At 39.9% G+C, this 21,327-nt stretch overlaps 1 protein-coding gene and 1 pseudogene across 1 annotated transcript in view; both read left to right on the top strand.

Moving 5' to 3' along the window:
* LOC127957127 (deleted in malignant brain tumors 1 protein) overlaps positions 1-21,327 on the top strand; it is a 60,893-nt gene that overhangs the window by 10,190 nt on the left and 29,376 nt on the right. The window contains exons 10-17 of the mRNA XM_052555518.1: positions 3,139-3,444; positions 3,584-3,868; positions 4,094-4,414; positions 10,787-11,092; positions 11,232-11,516; positions 11,742-12,062; positions 12,612-12,749; positions 12,879-13,136. Of these exons, the coding sequence (XP_052411478.1) occupies positions 3,139-3,444; positions 3,584-3,868; positions 4,094-4,414; positions 10,787-11,092; positions 11,232-11,516; positions 11,742-12,062; positions 12,612-12,749; positions 12,879-13,136 (2,220 nt within the window). The remainder of the gene's footprint in view (positions 1-3,138; positions 3,445-3,583; positions 3,869-4,093; positions 4,415-10,786; positions 11,093-11,231; positions 11,517-11,741; positions 12,063-12,611; positions 12,750-12,878; positions 13,137-21,327) is intronic.
* LOC127964530 (uncharacterized) lies at positions 2,244-2,360 on the top strand (annotated as a pseudogene).

The following is a 21,327-nucleotide window of genomic DNA, read 5'->3' as shown; positions in this document are numbered from 1 at the left end:
GCAGAGAGACAGCCCTGATAACTTACCGTCGGCGTCGTCAACATGCGGACGCACACACCACCCGCTCGCTGCTAGTGCCATAGACAGTAAAAGAAATGGACACAGCGACCCCATTGGTACTCAATTGAGACAAGTGAATCCCATTTTTAGCGTTTTTTAGCACTTCCGTTTCTGATGCGCAGACTCAAACGAAGCTTGGCGACGTCAGCAACCTGTCTGACAGATGTACATGTTATAGTAGCTGTGCGTGCAAACTGCCATAGTTAATCTTGAAGAGACGGCGAGCTTGAGCGGGGAGTTCTTTGGCGTGAGTGAGCAGGAGTAAGTATTCTGATTAATTATTTTGTATAGTATTTTAAAATGTAACACCAGTACGCCATATTAAGTTAATTGCCTGCGAGCTTCTCCTCCTGTCTGTACGATAATGCGACAGAGAGACGAGTGGTTATGATGCAATCGTTAGCCTATTTTTTACAAAAACTGTTTATACGGGGCCATAATGTAACATAGAAGGTAATGGAGCCCTTTATACATTGTCGTGTATCTTTAGAAATAAATAATGGACAAACGGAGTCTTTAAACGCCTCAGATGTAAAGTTATTCACTGTCAAAGTGATGCCAAAATGAATGGTAGTCAATGGGAATGCTAACGCAAGTGAAGTTCTGCTACAAGATGGCAGCCCCCAGCCGACTTCAACTTCCGGTCGACTTCCTTGCCGCCTGGCTAGTGCAAGCACAAAAGTAGTCCAGGCCCGCGCGTGTAGCCTGTCAGATACCCCGAAGCCAATCAAATTACAGTGTTTCTTGTACTATTGTTGTCCTGGCCGTTAGAATCGATCCAAATAACAGTGCAAAGATCCAAATAGCAGTTCAAAGGAGCTTGCTAAATATTGGTGGGGACAAATTAGTCATCTCAAAATATTGATAGGGACTAGTACCTAGCGTCCCCCCCTAAACCTACGCCCATGGTAAGACTCTAATACAATTATGAAGTAATAATTTTATGACAAATAAATATTTCAGGTAGTAAAACTGGCTGTCCATAGTAGGCTGTTATGGACTAAACAGCATTTTTATATTATTTTTAAATAATTTTTTTAATAATTATTATTTTAAAGTATTGTCCCTGGATCAGTACGATACTCTTGTAATAAAGTAGCGGTGGTAGCAGACATATTTTGAGTATCAGTTCTGGTTGAAAAGAAGTGATCTAATCCTCTTTACATGAAATAAGCCTGCTCCCGAGCAGGTTTAAGCTTACGGACCTGTTGCTATGACAGCAGCTCCGGGATGAGCTTCGCAGAACCAAATGATCCAAGATCACGCCAAATCGTCAACATTCAAATCCAGCTAACTGAGTTAGCGACGTACGAAGAACGGGGCCCAGATCTGGCAGCAAGTTAGCGCATTTTTTCAGGTCAATTTCAAAGTGACCTGAAGGCTAAAAATGATAAAGAAATCCTATATTGATAAATTTTTATATAAAATAAATAAATAAATAGAAACCCCTAAATATTTATGTAGGTTTTTCTTATTTTTCTTTTTTTTTGTGTGATTTTTCTTTTCTTTTCTTTTTATTATATTTACTTTATATTTTGGAAATTTTAAGAAAATTTAAGCAAATAAGCACGTTGGACCCGGAAAATTGCCGGAACATTGCCGGGTCGCCTTCTGTGTGAACACAAATACATTCCCACCTCAAAAAACCCACCACAACAATATTTATTTATTTATTTATTTTGCTCGTCGTGTTCATCCCTCCAAAACAGAGAAAACATCTTTCACAAACATCTACATCTCTGTGTCTGTAGTGCCTAGCCAGTGAAGGCATGAGTATTGACTGTGTTCCACTCTCTCTGCTTCTCTGGTTACTTCCTGTTTGTGTGGTAATTAGCAGGGCCAGACTAACAGGCCAGTGTGAAGTATTGCCAGTCTACCTACCTTACTGATTGTTTTTATTCCACTGTTTTTTCTATCTTATGTATGACCATTGCCTTTCCTTTTCCCTATTTATGTTTTGGATTTTCCCTTCCATATAGTTGTTTAGATTGGAGTGCTTTTCTTGTTACGAACTTTGACTGTCTCAAGTTTATGCTATCTGCCTACTATTTTTGACTTGTCTACCAAGGATTATATTAAACTACTGCACATGTATCCTACCTCTGCTTCTGTCTCGTTACAGTCTCTTCTAAAGTGTTTATGTATATAATGAGTTGTATTTGTAGGTGTTATTATAGCACAATTCCGGCAGCCATATCACCCTGGAGCCCAAGACCGGTTGCCCACTGAAGCTAAGCAGGGCTGAGCCTGGTCAGTACCTGGATGGGAGACCTCCTGAGAAAACTAGGTTGCTGCTGGAAGAGGTGCTAGTGAGGCCAGCAGGGGGTGCTCACCCTGTGGTCTGTGTGGGTCCTAGCGCCCCAGTGTAGTGGTGGGGACACTATACTGTCAACAAGCACCGTCCTTCGGATGAGACGTTAAACCGAGGTCCTGACTCTCTGTGGTCATTAAAAAATCCCAGGATGTCTTTCGGAAAGAGTAGAGGTGTGACCTCGGCATCCTGGCTAAATTAGCCCATTGGTCTCTGACCATCATGGCCTCCTAACAATCCCCATATCTACTGATTGGCTTCATCACTCTGTCTCCTCTCCACCAGTAAGCTGGTGTGTGGTGGGCGTTCTGGCGCACTATGGCTGCCGTCGCATCATCCAGGTGGATGCTACACACTGGTGGTGGATGAGGAGATACCCCCTGTCTATGTAAAGCGCTTTGAGTGTCTAGAAAAGCGCTATATAAATGTAAAGAATTATTATTATTATAACCCCACCTCAGACCTCTCTAATTGTCAAAGCCTGACTATGGCCATTGCTACTCTTGCATGTTGTGAGATGCATAAGAAATCTTTCAGACTCCATTGATTCTGGCACACGACATCACAACAAAATGATATTTTAAGCTCCATATGTAGCTGAATTTGTGCTGGTTTGAATTGGCCACCTCTAGTTTTCCCTTCGTTCAGCCTCCAGCTAGTGCTGTGACATTATTGTGACGATGGCACTTAAAAGGGTCTGTACTTCCAGCATGTCAAAAATAACAAGATTTTAATCACATTGTACTTTAATTATTGTAATCTGTTAGATCCGAGATTGGTCAGTGGGACTGACTCATGCTGTGGAAGAGTGGAGATCCGTTATAATGGCCAGTGGGGAACCGTGTGTGATGATGAATGGGACATGAATGATGCTGCTGTGGTGTGCAGACAGTTACAGTGTGGATCAGCCATCAGTGCACCTCATAGTGCTGCCTTTGGTCAAGGCAGTGGATCAATCTGGCTGGATGATGTTAAATGCTCAGGAAGTGAAGGAACCCTCACACAATGTTCACACAATGGACTAGGAAGTCATAACTGTGGTCATGGGGAAGATGCTGGTGTTGTTTGTTCAGGTTAGTCAAATCTTTAGCACCTTCTCACATTATTTGAGGGAAAATGACCAACCAAAATTACATTAAGCTTCATGAATGTCATGTATACATTACCTTGTCTTAACAAATTATTTCAAATAAACAAATTTTTCTTTTGAAGGCGACCTGCAGATGCCGACCCTTTCTTTGACCTCCAGACATTCAGTTGTTTCTCCTGGAGAAAATATCCAGTTCAGATGCACAACCCCTAAACCAAGATGCAATGCTAATGCTGAATTCCAGCTCTTCAGAAACGGACCATCTATATCCTCCCAGGAACATGAATCTAGTGTGACTTTCAACCTTAATGTAGACGTCTCACATCAGGGCAACTACAGCTGTCAATACTCCTACAAGAGCAACACTATCAAGTCACCTTCGAGCAGAACTGTTACCATCACTGTGGGTGAGTGTGTTCAGTTTATTCTTATTGCCTACGTCATAAATCACATGCATTAGTAAAGTATAAGTGAAATCATTTTGTAATGATACCTTTGTTTTTGCAATTGAAATATTTTGTAAAATAGCAGTGGATTACATTTTGAATCATGACTATTTTAGATAATTTTTAAGTATATAAGTTCACTTTTTTTGTTTATCCATGTACTGTAAATGTATTATTGTTCTTTAGTGAACTTGCAGCAGCCCAGCATTTCTCATAGTGCTCCTGATGCATGGTTCGACAAGGAGCTTCAGGGACCAGTGATCACCAGGGGCCACAATTTCACTATCATCTGTTCCACTGCATCCCAGTTTCCTGGAGGCTCTTTTCACTTGTTCAGAGGGTCAAGCATCACCAGGACTGAGGCAGCTGTCAATCACTCTGCCTCCTTCTTCTTTCCTAAAGCAGAATATTCAAATGAGGGAAACTACAGTTGTGTTTATGAAGTCAGTGTCTCCTCACGCTCCTTCAGTTCACCTGCCTCTGAACTGCTGCTTATCACTATCACAGGTACTGATGTCTAAAAACAAGCTTTCACCCAAAAATGTTGTCATTAATTACTCACACTCATATCATTTTAAACACGTAAAACTGTCTCAGGTTATGTATGTAACCATAGTTCACAGAGTAGGGAACGAGACACTGCGTCCTCTAGGGGCCGCTTTGGGGAACACCTCGACTTGACCCGTGTCTGAAGCATACATTGAAAAAACACCAACTTGTTGGCCGGCGACAGCCTCCGACGTCACTACCGGCGCGACTATAAATAAGCACCAGGAGAGCACGTCATTATCTTCTTCGTCTGAAGCTTGCGTCCGAAGCATGGCAGGGAGCTAGAGGACACAGTGTCTCGTTCCCTACTCAGGGAACTATGGTTACATACGTAACCTGAGACAGTTCCCTTTTGAGGGAAGTTTGAACTGTGTCCTCTAGGAGCCGCTTTGGGGAACAGTATACCCACGCCGCATTGCTCAGGGGAGTGCAGGCCAGAATCATGGTGAGCACTAAGTACCAACTCTACCATTTCCATAGGAGTTGCCCCTGGGACATTAGACGGTTGTCTGTGACAGTACCCCTTACGGCCAGAAGGCCTAAGCTACATACCCAACTTAATTGTTAGGGCATTGGCCCAGGGTAGAGCTGAAGGCTTGGAATCAGGAAAGATTCCTTTAAAGGGATGCGGCTAAAAAAACTAGCATTTCTACCAAGTCTTGCCTGTCACACAGGGGCTACTGCTATCTTACGCATAAGCTTGCTGAAAGAGCTGTTTCGACAGTTCTCTAGTAGCAACACCCTGTTTAGATAGGTATCTGAGGATACATAGGTGGAGTGGCGCCCAAAATAAACGGGCTTTTACCAACTCAAGAAAGGGCATGAAGCAACCAAGCAAAGCCCTCACCATATAGGATTTTAGAAAGAATGCAGAATACCAGCGTGCAAACTTACCACAGTGTGCATTTCAGAAAGTGTGCAAAGACTTCACGTGCACACTTACCATAGCATGGATTTTCAACTATTGTTCTAAGGAGGGGCTCTTGTGGCCCTTTGATAGAGCAGCTCATAGTTGGGATGTTGCATCTCAAAACAGTATGATTGAGAGTCATTAACTCGATCTATGGAAACAATACTGGAGCGCTCTGGGGAAAAAACAGAGAACTCGGTCTCATATGAGAGGAGAACTCCGAGCTCAGAGTAGCGCACTCATAGGCGACCCTTTTTTGGAAAAGTTACTATGAGAATCACACAAATAGAGCCTCATGTTGATGGAAGCGATGCTTGAGGTGTATAAACAAATACACACTGGCTGAATGGAGCCCAAGGAACCAAGGTCTAATCATCTCAAGAAAGGGAACTGTGGGATTACAAATTTATAAAATGTTAAATCTAGGTTCCAATGTAATAGCATATGAACTGAAAACGTTTTGATATACATTTTGAGGTAAATCAGGAAAATCAGGTGTCTGAGATAATGTCCTTTTGTCTTTGTGCTCTTCCTTGCCATTTGGCTTTTTAAGCTCAAGGCACAGCTGTGCCTTTTGTCTCTATGATAATGTGAAGGTATGGATGATACTATCAGGCACCTCTGTATTTAAATGACACTGTTATGCTGATGAGATCAAGGCTGGGAAGATGCCAGTGTCTGGCACTTTCCTGATTGCATTTGCATGCTTTGTTTAAATTGTCTCCACCTCTACTGTATGGATCCCTCCCACTTGAATGTATGGCTTAAGGACAAGTTAGACATTTGATGACTACAGCGCCACGCAGAGTGTTCTCAATAAAGAATCCTGCTGAAGATTACCCAAGAGTCTCCTGGTCTTCGTTTCTGAGTTCCCAACAGAACGAAGCGGAGCACGTAACCCTTATCATACAAGATTTCAGAAAGTTTGCAGAGTCTTGCGTGGAAACTTACCACTTGTGAATTTCTAGAAAGTGCGCAAAGGTTTCACGTGCACACTGACCACCATGTGGTTTTGAGAAAGTACACAAAGCTTAGCGTGTGTACTTAAAGGTTCCTAAGCGTAGCAGAGGCGCTGAATCTCACGGGAGAGGCAAGCTCAATTTTACAAAACTCGGGCGAGGGGAGCATCACCTGAGGCAGCATATACAAGAAGACTTCTGTAACTGCCACCTCCACTTCCTGCTAGATGTGACAGCACCACTAAGCGGCCAGGAGACCTGGCCGGACATCCATGAAATTCCCTGCAGTGCTGTGCCAGGCCTGATGATCAAGGAGGCTCCGTCAGAAACCTGTGATCTTAGCCACCTAATACCGGAACATGAAGCCGGATGGCTGGTGCTGGTGAGTGTTTGGTAAACACTGTAACTGAGCACTGCAAAAGGAAACTCACAGAGTTTATTAGTAGACACATAACCACCAGCAATTAAATACACATAAGTATATACAGAGAGGGTTACATTTACTCACCCACCATCCTGCGCTGGAGCCCTGCTCAAGGGGCGCCTCCTTTTAGTCTGGACCATCAGCTATGAACATATAACCATAAAAACATTATAGGTCTAGCATAGGAGACTGTTATGCGAGGGTTTCCATCTAACCTCGATCAGGTGGAGAGCTGGTGGTTTAAGGGGAATTAGGAAGGGGAAGATAAAAGCAGAAGTTAACCCTCTGAAGTCGATTAATGCATATACGCGTTATGAGGCTATTTTTTTCTCCAGAGGGTTAAAAATCCCCAAGGGGAACGAGTAGATACCTCAGTATCACTCCGATTTGGATGAGAACGTTGCCTCATCTAGATCATACCCTTTAGTTTCTGCTTACCTCCTCGTGACCCATGATTCCTCTAACCCCTGGTGGGGGAGGAGTGCGAGTTGCGACACTAGCTTTCTGTGCCCGTCTTTGATCCTCAGATCGAGACAGGCCAGGACCCCTATGTTGTTCGGGCTCAGACCTGGACCTTCGTGAAATTAAGGATCTGAAAGCAGCAGAGTGCGCCTTCGTCTCCCTGAACTTCTCAAATCACCATCTCAACGGAAATACCGAAAAGCTCAGAAGGCGAAACCTGAGCATCGAGAACAAAGAATTTTGTTTCCTCCCGATGTCTGCCAAGTTCATCCACAGATGTCTCTCCGCTGCCACCATGGCCGCCGTAGTCCTGCCCATGGCAGAGGTGGCCTGCTTGGTAGCACGGAGAGAGATCCGTGGTGCGGCGCAGCTCAGCTACCTGATCAGAAAAAGGCCCCTGCCTCTATCCAGGTCTCTTAGCAGATCAGTCTGATATGCTTGAAGCACCAGCATTGTGTGTAATAAAGCCACAACCTGACCTGCTACTGCGTATGCCTTGCCATTTAAGCCCAAGCGAGATGATTTTCTGAAGGGGCTTAAATGGCAAGGAGGGAGATTAAGAGAGGATGTTTCCCCTGCAGAAAGAAAAATTTTTCACATTTAAAAATGCTTTATAAATTATTTATACTTTTTTTGCTCTTTCTACAGGGGGCATTCCGTCATAGCTGCTTTCGCACATCACCTCGATGTCGGCAGATTACTTTCATGCCGAAACCGATGGATGTGAGAAGAAAACGGCATCTTTCGTTTCTTTTTAATCTCTGTATGGAGATCATGCAGAAATAAAAGGCTTACCTGAGCTGGAGGGTTATGGTCAAAAGGTAATTTTCGCTCAATAACCTCCAACAGCTCTACTTACGCAGGGCAGGAGAATTGAGAAGGCTCAGCCTCAGCTTTTTCACCATCCTCAAATATCTCCTGCTTTTCCTGGGTAAAAACCCAGCAGAGCACTAACCTCAGTATCAGAAAGAGTTAAAGATATAGCATCATCCTCCCAAGGCTCTCTCTCGTCCGCCGCCCTTCTTTCTTTTTTTTTCTTCTTTTTTTTTTTTACAAGCGCGAAAGGGAAAGTCCCTTTTTAAACCATTCAGACAGATCCACCTGTCTTCCACGCCTCAACACGGACACGTCCTGAACTGCGGGAAGCAGATGGCTGCCTTTTTTTCCCCTTTTCTTTCAGAAGAGAGACGAATGAGAGCGTCGCTTTTCCATTGAAAAACGCTCACAATGCACGCAGATTGCCTCCTCAAAGACATTGCGTGCGTGCTCTTCACCCAAACAAATGACGCAAAGATCGCGTGTGTCATCGGGTGTCACATAACGCCGACACCGAAGCACACATCGTCTAAACGCTTGCTAGTTGTCGCCATGATAAACAGAGAAAGATCGGCCTTAAGATAATGATGTGCTCTCCTGGTGCTTATTTATAGTCACACCGGTAGTGACGTCGGAGGTTGTCGCCGGCCAACAAGTTGGTGTTTTTTCAATGTATGCTTCAGACACGGGTCACAATGAGGTGTTCCCCAAAGTGGCTCCTAGAGGACGCAGTTCGAAGTTCCCTCGAAAGGGAACCTTTGTTCACAAACACAATATAATTTTTGACAGTCAAGATCTGGCAGCAAGTTTGAATTTTTTTTTGCTTCGGCATGTGCTTTTCGAAATGCTTACCTCACACATGAAATCAGCCGCATACCAGGAAAACACTGAGAATGCACTGCAGTCCTATGGAAGGCCATAAAGATATATTTTTCTTTAGAAGTAACGTGTACAGACAATATAATGTGTGGACATGTAATTGCTTCTAAACACGTTATTTTTTGTACAGACGTCAATGTTTTGGCCAATAGCAAGGATAGAATTTGCATTGAATTAAATAAACCGATAATAGTTATTGTGTTATTGTATAAAATGTTATTAATAAATAATATATATAAATGTGACATGCCATCGTATGTAGTCTTATGTCAGTGCTATCTATGGTCACATGATAATGACATTGTGTTAGGAATGAAGGAGGAGTTAGGTATTTCAAAACACATGTGGCAGAAGAACCATGCCATTGAGAAATTTTGTGAAAAATTGCAAGCAAATTTTTCAGGAATACGCTCACTTGTGGCTATCAGCAAAAAAGGCTCAGCAATAGCATTCAGCTACACAAAACAAGACATTCTTGTAAACAGAGAGTGTCAACAAAAGAGAACAAAAATGAAATCTGTATTTGACAAATATTTCCAGGGTTGACTACAGTACTTTGTTTGAATATCAACATTTGATTGGTCAAATTTTAATAATGTGGGTCTGATTATCACTTAAAAGCAGTGAAATCTAAAAAAGGCATGGTAAGCCTGTAGTTCAGATATATTGAATTGAATTTTTGTGATTTCTATTTTATTTTATTTTTATGACATTTACCTTATATTTTGGATATTTTAAAGATAATATAAGCAAATAAGCAGTTTTTGCACATTATTTCACAAAAAAAAAGTCCTGTTTCATCAAAAAAAAAAAAAAAACAGATGACCTTGGAATTGATTCAATGAAGCCCCTTTCACAGTGCACGTTGGACCCGGAAATTGGCAGAACATTGCTGGGTCGCCTTCTGTGTGAACGCAAACAGATTTCCACCTCAAAAAACCCACCACAACAATTTTTATTTATTTATTTATTTTATTATTTTGCTCGTCGTGTTCATCCCTCCAAAACAGAGAAAACATCTTTCACAAACATCTACATCTCTGTGTCTGTAGTGCCTAGCCAGTGGAGGCATGAGTATTGACTGTGTTCCACTCTCTCTGCTTCTCTGGTTACTTCCTGTTTGTGTGGTGTAACGATATGAACTTCCTAATCATCCGGAAGAAGGAGGCGGGAACCGGCGCACAATCAAAAGACATTTTAATAATCACAAAATAAATACAAAACGGCGCACCAGCCCTTCACGGACGACTGGTGCGCATAAATAAAAAGCAAACATGAAATAATGTCCCAGGCCTGTTCCTCTCTCGTCCTTCACGGTCGTCGCTCCAGTTTTATATCCTTCCATCTCCTACGTGGGACTTTACAGTCTCTTCTAAAGTTTTTATGTATATAATGAGTTGTATTTGTAGGTGTTATTATAGCACAATTCTTAACCCCACCCCAGACCTCTCTAATTGTCAAAGCCTGACTATGGCCATTGCTACTCTTGCATGTTGTAAGACGCATAAGAAATCTTTATACACGTACTGTAACACAAGCCATAGCAAGAGGAATTATTTTATTTAACCTTTTCAGACAAGAAATGTGCGCTACAAACATTTGTCTAGTAATGGCAGCAGGTATGCAATAAATGTTTTAATTGGAGCATGTACTCCATTGATTCTGGCACACGACATCACAACAAAATGATATTTTAAGCTCTATATGTAGCTGAATTTGTGCTGGTTTGAATTGGCCACCTCTAGTTTTCCCTTCGTTCAGCCTCCAGCTAGTGCTGTGACATTATTGTGACGATGGCACTTAAAAGGGTCTGTACTTCCAGCATGTCAAAAATAACAAGATTTTAATCACATTGTACTTTAATTATTGTAATCTGTTAGATCCGAGATTGGTCAGTGGGACTGACTCATGCTGTGGAAGAGTGGAGATCCGTTATAATGGCCAGTGGGTAACTGTGTGTGATAATAACTGGGACATGAATGATGCTGCTGTGGTGTGCAGACAGTTACAGTGTGGATCAGCCATCAGTGCACCTCATAGTGCTGCCTTTGGTCAAGGCAGTGGATCAATCTGGCTGGATGATGTTAAATGCTCAGGAAGTGAAGGAACCCTCACACAATGTTCACACAATGGACTAGGAAGTCATAACTGTGGTCATGGGGAAGATGCTGGTGTTGTTTGTTCAGGTTAGTCAAATCTTTAGCAGCTTCTCACATTATTTGAGGGAAAATGACCAACCAAAATTACATTAAGCTTCATGAATGTCATGTATACATTACCTTGTCTTAACAAATTATTTCAAATAAACAAATTTTTCTTTTGAAGGCGACCTGCAGATGCCGACCCTTTCTTTGACCTCCAGACATTCAGTTGTTTCTCCTGGAGAAAATATCCAGTTCAGATGCACAACACCTAAACCAAGATGCAATGCTAATGCTGAATTCCAGCTCTTCAGAAACGGACCATCTATATCCTCCCAGGAACATGAATCTAGTGTGACTTTCAACCTTAATGTAGACGTCTCACATCAGGCCAGCTACAGCTGTCAATACTCCTACAAGAGCAACACTATCACGTCACCTTTGAGCAGAACTGTTACCATCACTGTGGGTGAGTGTGTTCAGTTTATTTTTATTGCCTACGTCATAAATCACATGCATTAGTAAAGTATAAGTGAAATCATTTTGTAATGATACCTTTGTTTTTGCAATTGAAATATTTTGTAAAATAGCAGTGGATTACATTTTGAATCATGACTATTTTAGATAATTTTTAAGTATATAAGTTCACTTTTTTTGTTTATCCATGTACTGTAAATGTATTATTGTTCTTTAGTGAACTTGCAGCAGCCCAGCATTTCTCATAGTGCTCCTGATGCATGGTTCGACAAGGAGCTTCAGGGACCAGTGATCACCAGGGGCCACAATTTCACTATCATCTGTTCCACTGCATCCCAGTTTCCTGGAGGCTCTTTTCACTTGTTCAGAGGGTCAAGCATCACCAGGACTGAGGCAGCTGTCAATCACTCTGCCTCCTTCTTCTTTCCTAAAGCAGAATATTCAAACGAGGGAAACTTCAGTTGTGTTTATGAAGTCAGTGTCTCCTCACGCTCCTTCAGTTCACCTGCCTCTGAACTGCTGCTCATCACTATCACAGGTACTGATGTGTAAGAGTCTAAAAACAAGTTGGACTGCTTGTAAGGAACATTAAAAAAGATAATGAATTCTGTCATTAATTACTTATCCTTGTGTCATTCCAAAACCTTAAGACTTTTGTTCATACAGAACACAAATGAAGATATATTTGATTAAATCAGAGAGCTATCTGACCCTGTTTAGACAGCAACACAACTGACACGTTCAAGGCCAAAAAAGACATTGTTAAAATACTTTATGTGGCACAAGTGGTTAAAACATAATTTTATGAAGCTACGATAATACTTTGTGCACAAAGAAAACAAAAATAACGACTTTATTCAACAATTCTTCTCTTCCCTGTCAGCTTTCACCACCGTTCATTAACATTCTACATTGGTACTGTCTATGCAGGGTCTGAAAGCTCTCAGATTTCATCAAATATATCTTAATATTTTTCTGAAGATGAACAAATGTCTTGTGGGTTAAGAACGTGATGTGATGGTGAGGAATTAATGACAGAATTTTTGGGTGAACTATCCTTTAACTCAACCCCTAATGTCTCTCTCAGCCTCCCTGCTTCCTGTCATTGGTGCCGCAGTGTCAGGTGTACTGCTCTTGTTGTCTCTCCTCATAATCATCCTCCTGCTGAAGAGAAGGCAAAAGCATAAGAAAAAGGAAACTCATTTGAAGTGCTCTTTTACGAACGGTAACAGAGTTGCATTTTCTAAAATAAGTCAGACGATGTCTTCTGTTTTATTTTTAACTCTTTCTTTCAAGTTAATTTTATCCTCAACATTTTCCTGTAACTATGTCCCTCTCTATGCCATTTCTCTAGCTGCAGCTAATACATATGCTGGTACATCCCATGATAACAAAAATGAAGAGGATGATGAGGCTGTTTATGGAAATGTACAACCTGATGAAAACATGGATCATGATGATTCTGAACAAGACTATATTAATGTGGACTCTGGTCATTCTGAGCAGGATGATGTGAATGTAGACACTGATGACTCTGAAGACGACTATGTCAATGTGAATGTTTCAGTAAATAACAGTGTGATAGACAAATCTGATGGAAACATTTATGAAAGCTGTTGTGATTAATACTGAGTGAACCCAAAGTATTATATTTCTTTCTTTTTTTTTTTTTTTTTAGAAATCAAATATAAATTCATGGCCCATTTTTTGGTAAAATAAACATTACATAAACTATCGGGGGGAAAATCTTTTTAATAATTTTACATTAACAATGAGATCAATATTCTATTTATTAAAGACAATTATGAATCTCATCAAGTTTGAGTTTTTAAGAATTTTACATATATTCCAAATAATAACTCAAGGCAGTAACAATTAACTATGTGTATATATATATATTTTAACAACTTTTTTATATAACTATGTGGCGAGTGAGGCGGGGCCAAGAGGCGTGGGAACGAGGAGTGAGGCCAGGTGTAGTGATTAGAGATGAGCTGCACCTGCGCCCCACCGCCAGTATCGAGTCCCACGTAGGAGATGGAAGGATATAAAACTGGGGCGACTATAGTGAAGGACGAGAGAGGACCAGGCTTGGGACGTAGTTTATGTTTTGGTTTTTATTTATGCGCACCAGTCGGCCATGAGGGGCTGGTGCGCCGTTTTGTATTTATTTTGAATATTAAAATTATGTTTTGATTGTGCGCCGGTTCCCGCCTCCTTCTTCCCGATGAATAGGAAGTTTATATCGTTACAGTGGTGCCGAAGCCCGGGAGAAGGAGGGACGCGCTGCTGAAGATCCCTCGCCGCTGTGGTGAATCCACGGTGCCCTCGAGGAGGCGAAGTATGTGCCGCCATGGACGCTCGAGGCGGTGGGCTGGAGCGAGTTGCCGGGGACGGGCGAGCTCACTGCCGGCCGCCCACGATATGGAGGGGCGGCTGCCGTCCGTGAGGGAGCGGAGGAGTCGGCGCCGTTCGCCAGGGGGCCGGAGCCTGCCGCCTCCGTGATGGAATCCGGAGGGGCAGGGAACGGGGGACTCCTGCCGCTGCCCAAAATCGGAGGAGCCGTCGCCGTCCACCGGGCGGCGGAGGAGTGTCGTGCCGTCCGCCGAGGGCCGTCCAGTGCCACCGCCGGGCACCGCGGAGGAGATCACACAGCCGGTGGAGGGCCGAGCAGCAGTGGGTCTGGGAACCGAAATTTTTTTTTATTTTTTTTTTCTCTCTCCCCTCTCTCGCCCCTGTCGCTCCTCCTTCCATCTCCTTTTCTCTCGCCTCGTCTGTCCTACCCCCAGGTTCCCGCAGGTCCCCGTGAGCGGTCCCCCCCCCCCGGAGGGAAGGGGGGGGGAGTAGAGCGCAGTCTCGAGGGTACCCCCTGGCCTGCGAGGGGCGATGGGGGTATGTGGCGAGTGGGGCGGGGCCGAGAGGCGTGGGAACGAGGAGTGAGGCCAGGTGTAGTGATTAGAGATGAGCTGCACCTGCGCCCCACCGCCAGTATCGAGTCCCACGTAGGAGATGGAAGGATATAAAACTGGGGCGACTATGGTGAAGGACAAGAGAGGACCAGGCCTGGGACATAGTTTATGTTTTGGTTTTTATTTTGAGCGCACCAGTCCTCTGTGAGGGGCTGGTGTGTTTTGTATTTATTTTGTATTTATTTTGTGATTATTAAAATGTCTTTTGTGCGCCGGTTCCCGCCTCCTTCTTCCCGATAAATAGGAAGTTTTTATCGTTACAAACTTATTTATATAACTTATTTTTTTATATAACTTATATTTAGCTTCTTTTTTTAAAAAAAAGTTAACTTTTAACTATTTTATTTTTATTTTTGGGATCATAAGTCATCAAAGCTCATTAAGCACTGATGAAAGACAAGAATATTTATTTTAAATTTCACCAATTTCAGGCCATTTTAAGTCTAATTTTGATGTAACAAAGTAGTTATATCTAAGTGTGTAAGTTGTTTGCTTATTTTTTACATTTCAATGTAATTTTGTATCTTCCTTTCCTTTGTATCTTCCTTTCCTTGTCTCCATCCCCTGGCTAATGCAAAATGATAAATGTGAATGATTCAATATAATAATAATGAAGAAGTTGTTTACTTGGGATGCATCTCAATCAGCTCTCTAGCTCCCGAGCTCATGAATCAGTATTTCAGTCACTGGTAAGTTCCCTGGCTCACTGCACACTGGGACAGTAATTACTCAGTCATTTGCGGTGACATGACTACCTACAATCTCAACAGACAACATTGTAGAACGTCACCACTGTAATTAATCAACAGGCAGGACCAAACTCTTTTTGATATTATTTATATTCTCTTTAAAACACATTGTTCTTTACAACATTTCAGTCCAATATTAATTTTAAATATTACCTAGATGTGATCACTACCTATCTAGCGATGTGTGCTTATGCTTGAATAAACTTTTTAAAAGAACATTTTGTCTTTTCAAATCTTCTGTCCTGTATCCTTATATTTATTTATTTATTTATTTTTCCAGAACTTATGAATACATAGCCTACAAGAACAGGGAAATGAGAAATGGTTATACCTCCTACAAAACAAAACAAAAATAGAAATAATAGTAATTTTAATAAAAACAGTGAACTAACACTATGGGTTGGCACACATCAAGAACAGGTTACACATCAAGAAATAAAGAAAAGAAAAGCACAAGATTAAAATTACACCTATCTTTTATTTTTCATTTTAAATTGTCATAATGTATAAAACATTTGGCACTTTAAAATGTATTATAATAAGAGTTGAAACAAGTCAAATTCAGCAAGAAAAAGGGGAGAAGACAAAGTAGATTTTTGCTTATTAATAATTGATAACTGAATTAAATCGCCCAATGCTTCTTTTGCTAGTTCCAAAACATAAATTGAAAGCTGGTAAAGGAGACCTTTGTTGCAGGAGAAACTGTGGACAAAACACAATTTCCATATTGCTGATGAAAATTGGATAAGGAAATTGGTAACTTGTCATGCAGGAAATTATATTTCAGTAAGAAAGAGGCCACCAAGTTTGTTAAATATAGACTACTATAAAAAAAAAAAAGAAACCTTGATACTGGTTGCACAAGGCATCTTTTCAGCCAATATCTGCGAATTCTAAACAATCAAGGCCACTATTTCTTCTGGAATTAGAAAGCATACATACTCCGGCGGGAGCGACTTAGTCATTGGAAGGGTCGGCCCTACCAGCTGCAGTAGACACCGAAGCCTGCCCTTATATAACTGGTAAACTCCCCATTGCCTTGGCCAATTATCACAAACAAGCATTGCTTTACTGGTCACTTTTGTACAAACATAATTTTTCTCCTAGTAGGTGTTTTATTTGGAACAATGGTAATATCACTCATAGTAACAAGTCATTATATATGGAGAATTGGGTTCGGCATAACATATTAATTGTAAACCAGCTTATTGACAATAATGGGCACTTTTACACTTATCCTAATTTTATTACAAGATATGGCTTTTTTGTAAGTGAAAAAGAATTTAACAAAGTAATCAAGGCTATTCCTAATGGCATACTAATTTTAACCAAATCCTCTGATGTAAATATCAATAATACAAGCCAACAAAATCTCCAACTTTTTGTAAATGGTCTCTCTATTTTTGACAAGCGTTTTAATAATAGTTTTATAAGAAACTCCCTTAATGTTGGATCCAGTCCTCCATGTAAATCCAAATGGCTTAAACCTCACTGTATATCTTGGCGCAACATTTGGATGCTGCCATATAAATATGTAATTTCTAATAAAGTAAAAGAAGTACTTTACAAAATTATTCACAGATGTTATCCTGTAAATGCAGTTGTTAGCAGATACATTCATAGTGTTTGTGATAAGTGTACCTTTTGTAATGCATCTTTCGAGGATATTGAACATTTATTCTTCTATTGCCCTTGGTCTATTTCTTTTTAACATATGTATATTATTAATCTATTAATTATCTTAGCAAAGTTTTATATTCATAAGTCAAAAGTATTTCAAAAGAAACCATCATATATTACATTTTGTAACACTGATCTTAAAATATATTTTGAAACCCTTTCTAATATAACATCACAAAACAAGAAGCTTTTAAAAACAATACAAATTCTAAAGCTTTTCAAATTTATGTAATTGCCCTAATGCAGTTTTTATTTTTTATTTATTTAATTTGTATCTTTTTTTGTATTCTTATTGTCTGTTTATATGTAAGTTTAAATTTAATTGTAATTGTTTGTTGTTGCCGCAGTTATTTTGCATGCTTTGAGATGTGCAATGTTTTTCTGTTCACGTTAATCATTTGTGTGATGGAACTGAATAAAAAAAAAAAAAAAAAAAAAGTAGACACCGAAGCCGCCGCCAGGCGCCGCCATTTAGAATTTCAGCCGCCGCCAGCCAATAATTTCCTAAGCCAAATTGAGCCGCCATCTGATAAAGTTTGGCTGAGCCGGCTAGAATTATTTGCATCAAATAATAATTCTATCACATAGAGACATTCACACACAAAATATATAAACAATACATGAGATCTATTTTCCCACTGGTTTCATAACAGCACAGTCTTGTGCTCGTTGCTACGATACACAGAGTCACAAGACCAATTAAAATTGCTCGCAGAAGAATCTATGCATTTTTTTCTCGCACTGAGGTGAAATGGCGGAAAGAAGCAAGCAAGGTAATTTTGATCTCACTTCTCACATACTTTCCTAATTCCTACTTACTTTTTTTTTAAACTTAGGCCTACCCAGACTTTTTGTTAAATCTTCAGGACACGGTTGCACAAACACCTGAATCAAAGATTGATGTTATGAACCAAATATTTTGGAACGGAAAGATTTATAGCACTGAACGTGATATTACTGCAGTAACAAACCACCGTTTCCACATTGCTAATTCACGACGCATGCTGTACATTGAAGTGAAATGTGCAAAACTTTATCCAAAATAATACTGATAACAGTGTGTGTTTATATTAAGGCGAGACACGGCAGGCAAAAACATCGTTTTTTTTTTCTGGTCAATTTTGGAAATTTTGGATATTTGTCTTCAATATCTGTCTTCAGACTTGTGGTGAAAAAAGTCCGAAATACACATTTAGGTCATTATTTTACTACACTTCGTCTATTTGCGTCTGTAGATTTCTCATAAATTCAACAAAAGTTTGCGTTCTTAATCAACATACTTCTCCGCGATCTCTGCCGTCCGTCACCCTCTCATCACATGCACCGTTAGGAAGCTCTCTCTCTTCTGTACAATCCTGTTGGATCCAAATATGGTCATTTCCTTTTTATCAGCAACCAATCGTGAAAGTAAAAAGACTGAATGCGCGATCTCATTGGCTGATGATAAATCTTTAAAGCCCGTTTTCTCAAAATGACCTTTCTCTCATACTCCAAGTCCGAAATCTCCACTTCAGTAGTACCTAGTTATATTATGAAGACATTTACAGAGGGATTTGTAAACATATCACTCATAGCCTGAGATATATAACATGTTATTCCAAAAAACATGGCGAAAATCATTTTTTTTAAGGCTATTGTCATATAATATTCTGATTTACAGGATAACAAAAGTAGATATCCATAAATCCCTCTGTAATTTTCCCCCCATCTAATATGTGAACACAATTAAAAAATATTTTTAACCTGGCTTTCTCAAATACTCAGATTTAGTTTTTTTATATATATGCAAATTTGCACATATTTAATTAGATATTGCCTAATTTGCATATTTAAACATTAAATTAAAGAAAACTTGTAATAATTTTTTTTCTCATCTTAATGTAAGTAATCAACTGGGAAAGTTTCATGGTGATATCTGCTAGTTAAAAATGTTACCCATAGTGTCTCGCCTTAACTATAAAGTTGAACAGCAAATTACTGTACATGTCATAAATATATGCGTAACGGTAGTGGGCCGGTGGAATGCATGTTTAGTTCCACTTGCCTACTGCTCAATGGCAAACTATCATCACTTGCTCCTTTAAGGTGTAATATGATAAGCTTCATCCATGATAATGCCAAGTTATTGTATACAACTTAGCCTGTACGTGCATTTAGCCTAAACACAACACATTGTAGGCTATTTGAAAATGTTCAGTAGCATACAGACTACAAAATAAATATGTGCATACGTTGTGAAAGTAAAATCTGGTGTTTTCTTTATTACACTGTATTGCATTTTGTAGAAATATAGTGTAAGCCATGCATTGCTTGGAAAGATTGAGATCTAGCCTAGTTAATCAGTATAACATAGACATCTGTAGACATGAAGTGGCAGCCTCAGCCATTTGCAGCTATGAAAATTTTGGCGGCTGCAGCAGCCATTTAGGTTTTAGCTGAGCCGGCTAGCCAGCCAATAACTTCATCAGCCAGCCATTATTCTTAAAACAAATGGCTTCGGGCTGTAAGCTGCAGGTACTGGACTATGTGGTGGGGGGACCAGAATCTATTTTCGATGCTTCAAAAAATTCTAACTGACCCTCTGATATCACATGGACTACTTTGAAGATGTTTTTCTTACCTTTCTGGACATGGACAGTATACCGTACACACATTTTCAATGGAGGGACAGAAAGCTCTCGGACTAAATCTAAAATATCTTAAACTGTGTTCCGAAGATGAACGGAGGTCTCACAGGTATGGAACGACATGAGGGTGAGTTATTAATGACATCATTTTAATATTCTGGTGAACTAACCCTTTAACGTATGATGTAAAGTTCACTTAATTTACAAGTACTTGCAGTATAAAACTGCTAAACAAGTAGTTTACTGAGACTATACTTCAAAGTGTACTATACATTCTTAAAGTATTTAATTAGTAAACTATTAGTATACCTATAATTCGATGATTCAGTGATGTAAACATCCAGTTCAGCTCTCTTCCAAAAATGTCTGTGCAATCAGTCAAGCGTCCTCAGCTAAGCAAGTCAAAGGCGACAGTGGCAAGGAATCAAAACTCCATCTGTGTCAAAAATGGATAAAAAACTTGGGAGAAACCAGGCTCAGTGGGGGGGCCAGTTCTCCTCTGGTCTGACGATACCAGCATGGTGTGGTTTATTTCCAGGTTGCAACACAGGTGCAAAGGTCTTGTCTGGTTGCTGTGGTCTTGTGCTGATGGTCGACGAGGTGATGAGGTCTTTGCAGGGGATCTGTCTCTGGGGCACATCTAGTTGATCGCTAATAGGAACACTGCAGTAGTTGGCTCTCCCCAAAGCAGCTTTTAACTCCTAATTTAGAACAATAACAATAATAATAATAATAAACTTTATTTTATAAAGCGCCTTTAAAGGCAACTTCTCAAAGCGCTGTACAAAAACAAGCAATACAAAGCTCAAACAATAAAAGTAACATCAACAATCCCTTATGAAACAAAAATATATTGCAGTATATTGGAAAATATCATGTAATATATTAGGCATATATTCTTATATATATTTATTTTTTCCAATATAAAGCTCAAACAACAAAAGTAACATCAACAATCCCTTATGAAACAAAAATATATTGCAGTATATTGGAAAATATCATGTCATATATTAGGCATATATTCTTATATATATTTATTTTTTCCAATATAAAGCTCAAACAACAAAAGTAACATCAACAATCCCTTATGAAACAAAAATATATTGCAGTATATTGGAAAATATCATGTAATATATTAGGCATTTATTCTTATATATATTTATGTTATACTGAAAGTGGCAATCATTTGTATATTTTGCAATATATTATATAATATATGTTTCATTAATATATTATTAAATGTATTCAAATATATAATATATTAGGAAATAAAAAGGGAAAATAATATATTACAATATTGACAATATATTTTGAGAAATATATTGGTAAATATCTTTTCCTTTCGTATGGGATCAAATGCTAATTTTAAAAAATAAGTCTTAAGTCTACCTTTAAAAATGTCGTAGCCCTGTGCTTCCCTAAGATCAGGAGGCAGAGAATTCCAAAGGACAGGAGCTTATGAAGAAAAGGCCCTGTCACCCATAGATCGTAAGCATGTTTGAGGAACAGCCAACAAGTTGGTTTGTGAAGAATGCAGTCTCCGAGTTGGGGTATAGGAAGTTAACAACGAAGATAAATAATAAGGGGCCAAGCCATGCAATGCTTTATATGTCAGCATCATCATTTTAAAATCCACTCTGTATCGGACTAGGAGCCAGTGTAAGGACTCCAAAACTGGAGTGATGTGATTGCTTACCCTGGACTCAGTCAATATCCTGGCGGCCGAGTTTTGGACATATTGTAGTTTGTTAAGTGTGGATTTAGAGACTCCGGCTAGA

The sequence above is a fragment of the Carassius gibelio genome, chromosome A3 (genome assembly GCF_023724105.1).
Source record: "Carassius gibelio isolate Cgi1373 ecotype wild population from Czech Republic chromosome A3, carGib1.2-hapl.c, whole genome shotgun sequence".
NCBI lineage: Eukaryota > Metazoa > Chordata > Actinopteri > Cypriniformes > Cyprinidae > Carassius > Carassius gibelio.
This window is presented reverse-complemented; position numbering and strand designations above follow the sequence as displayed.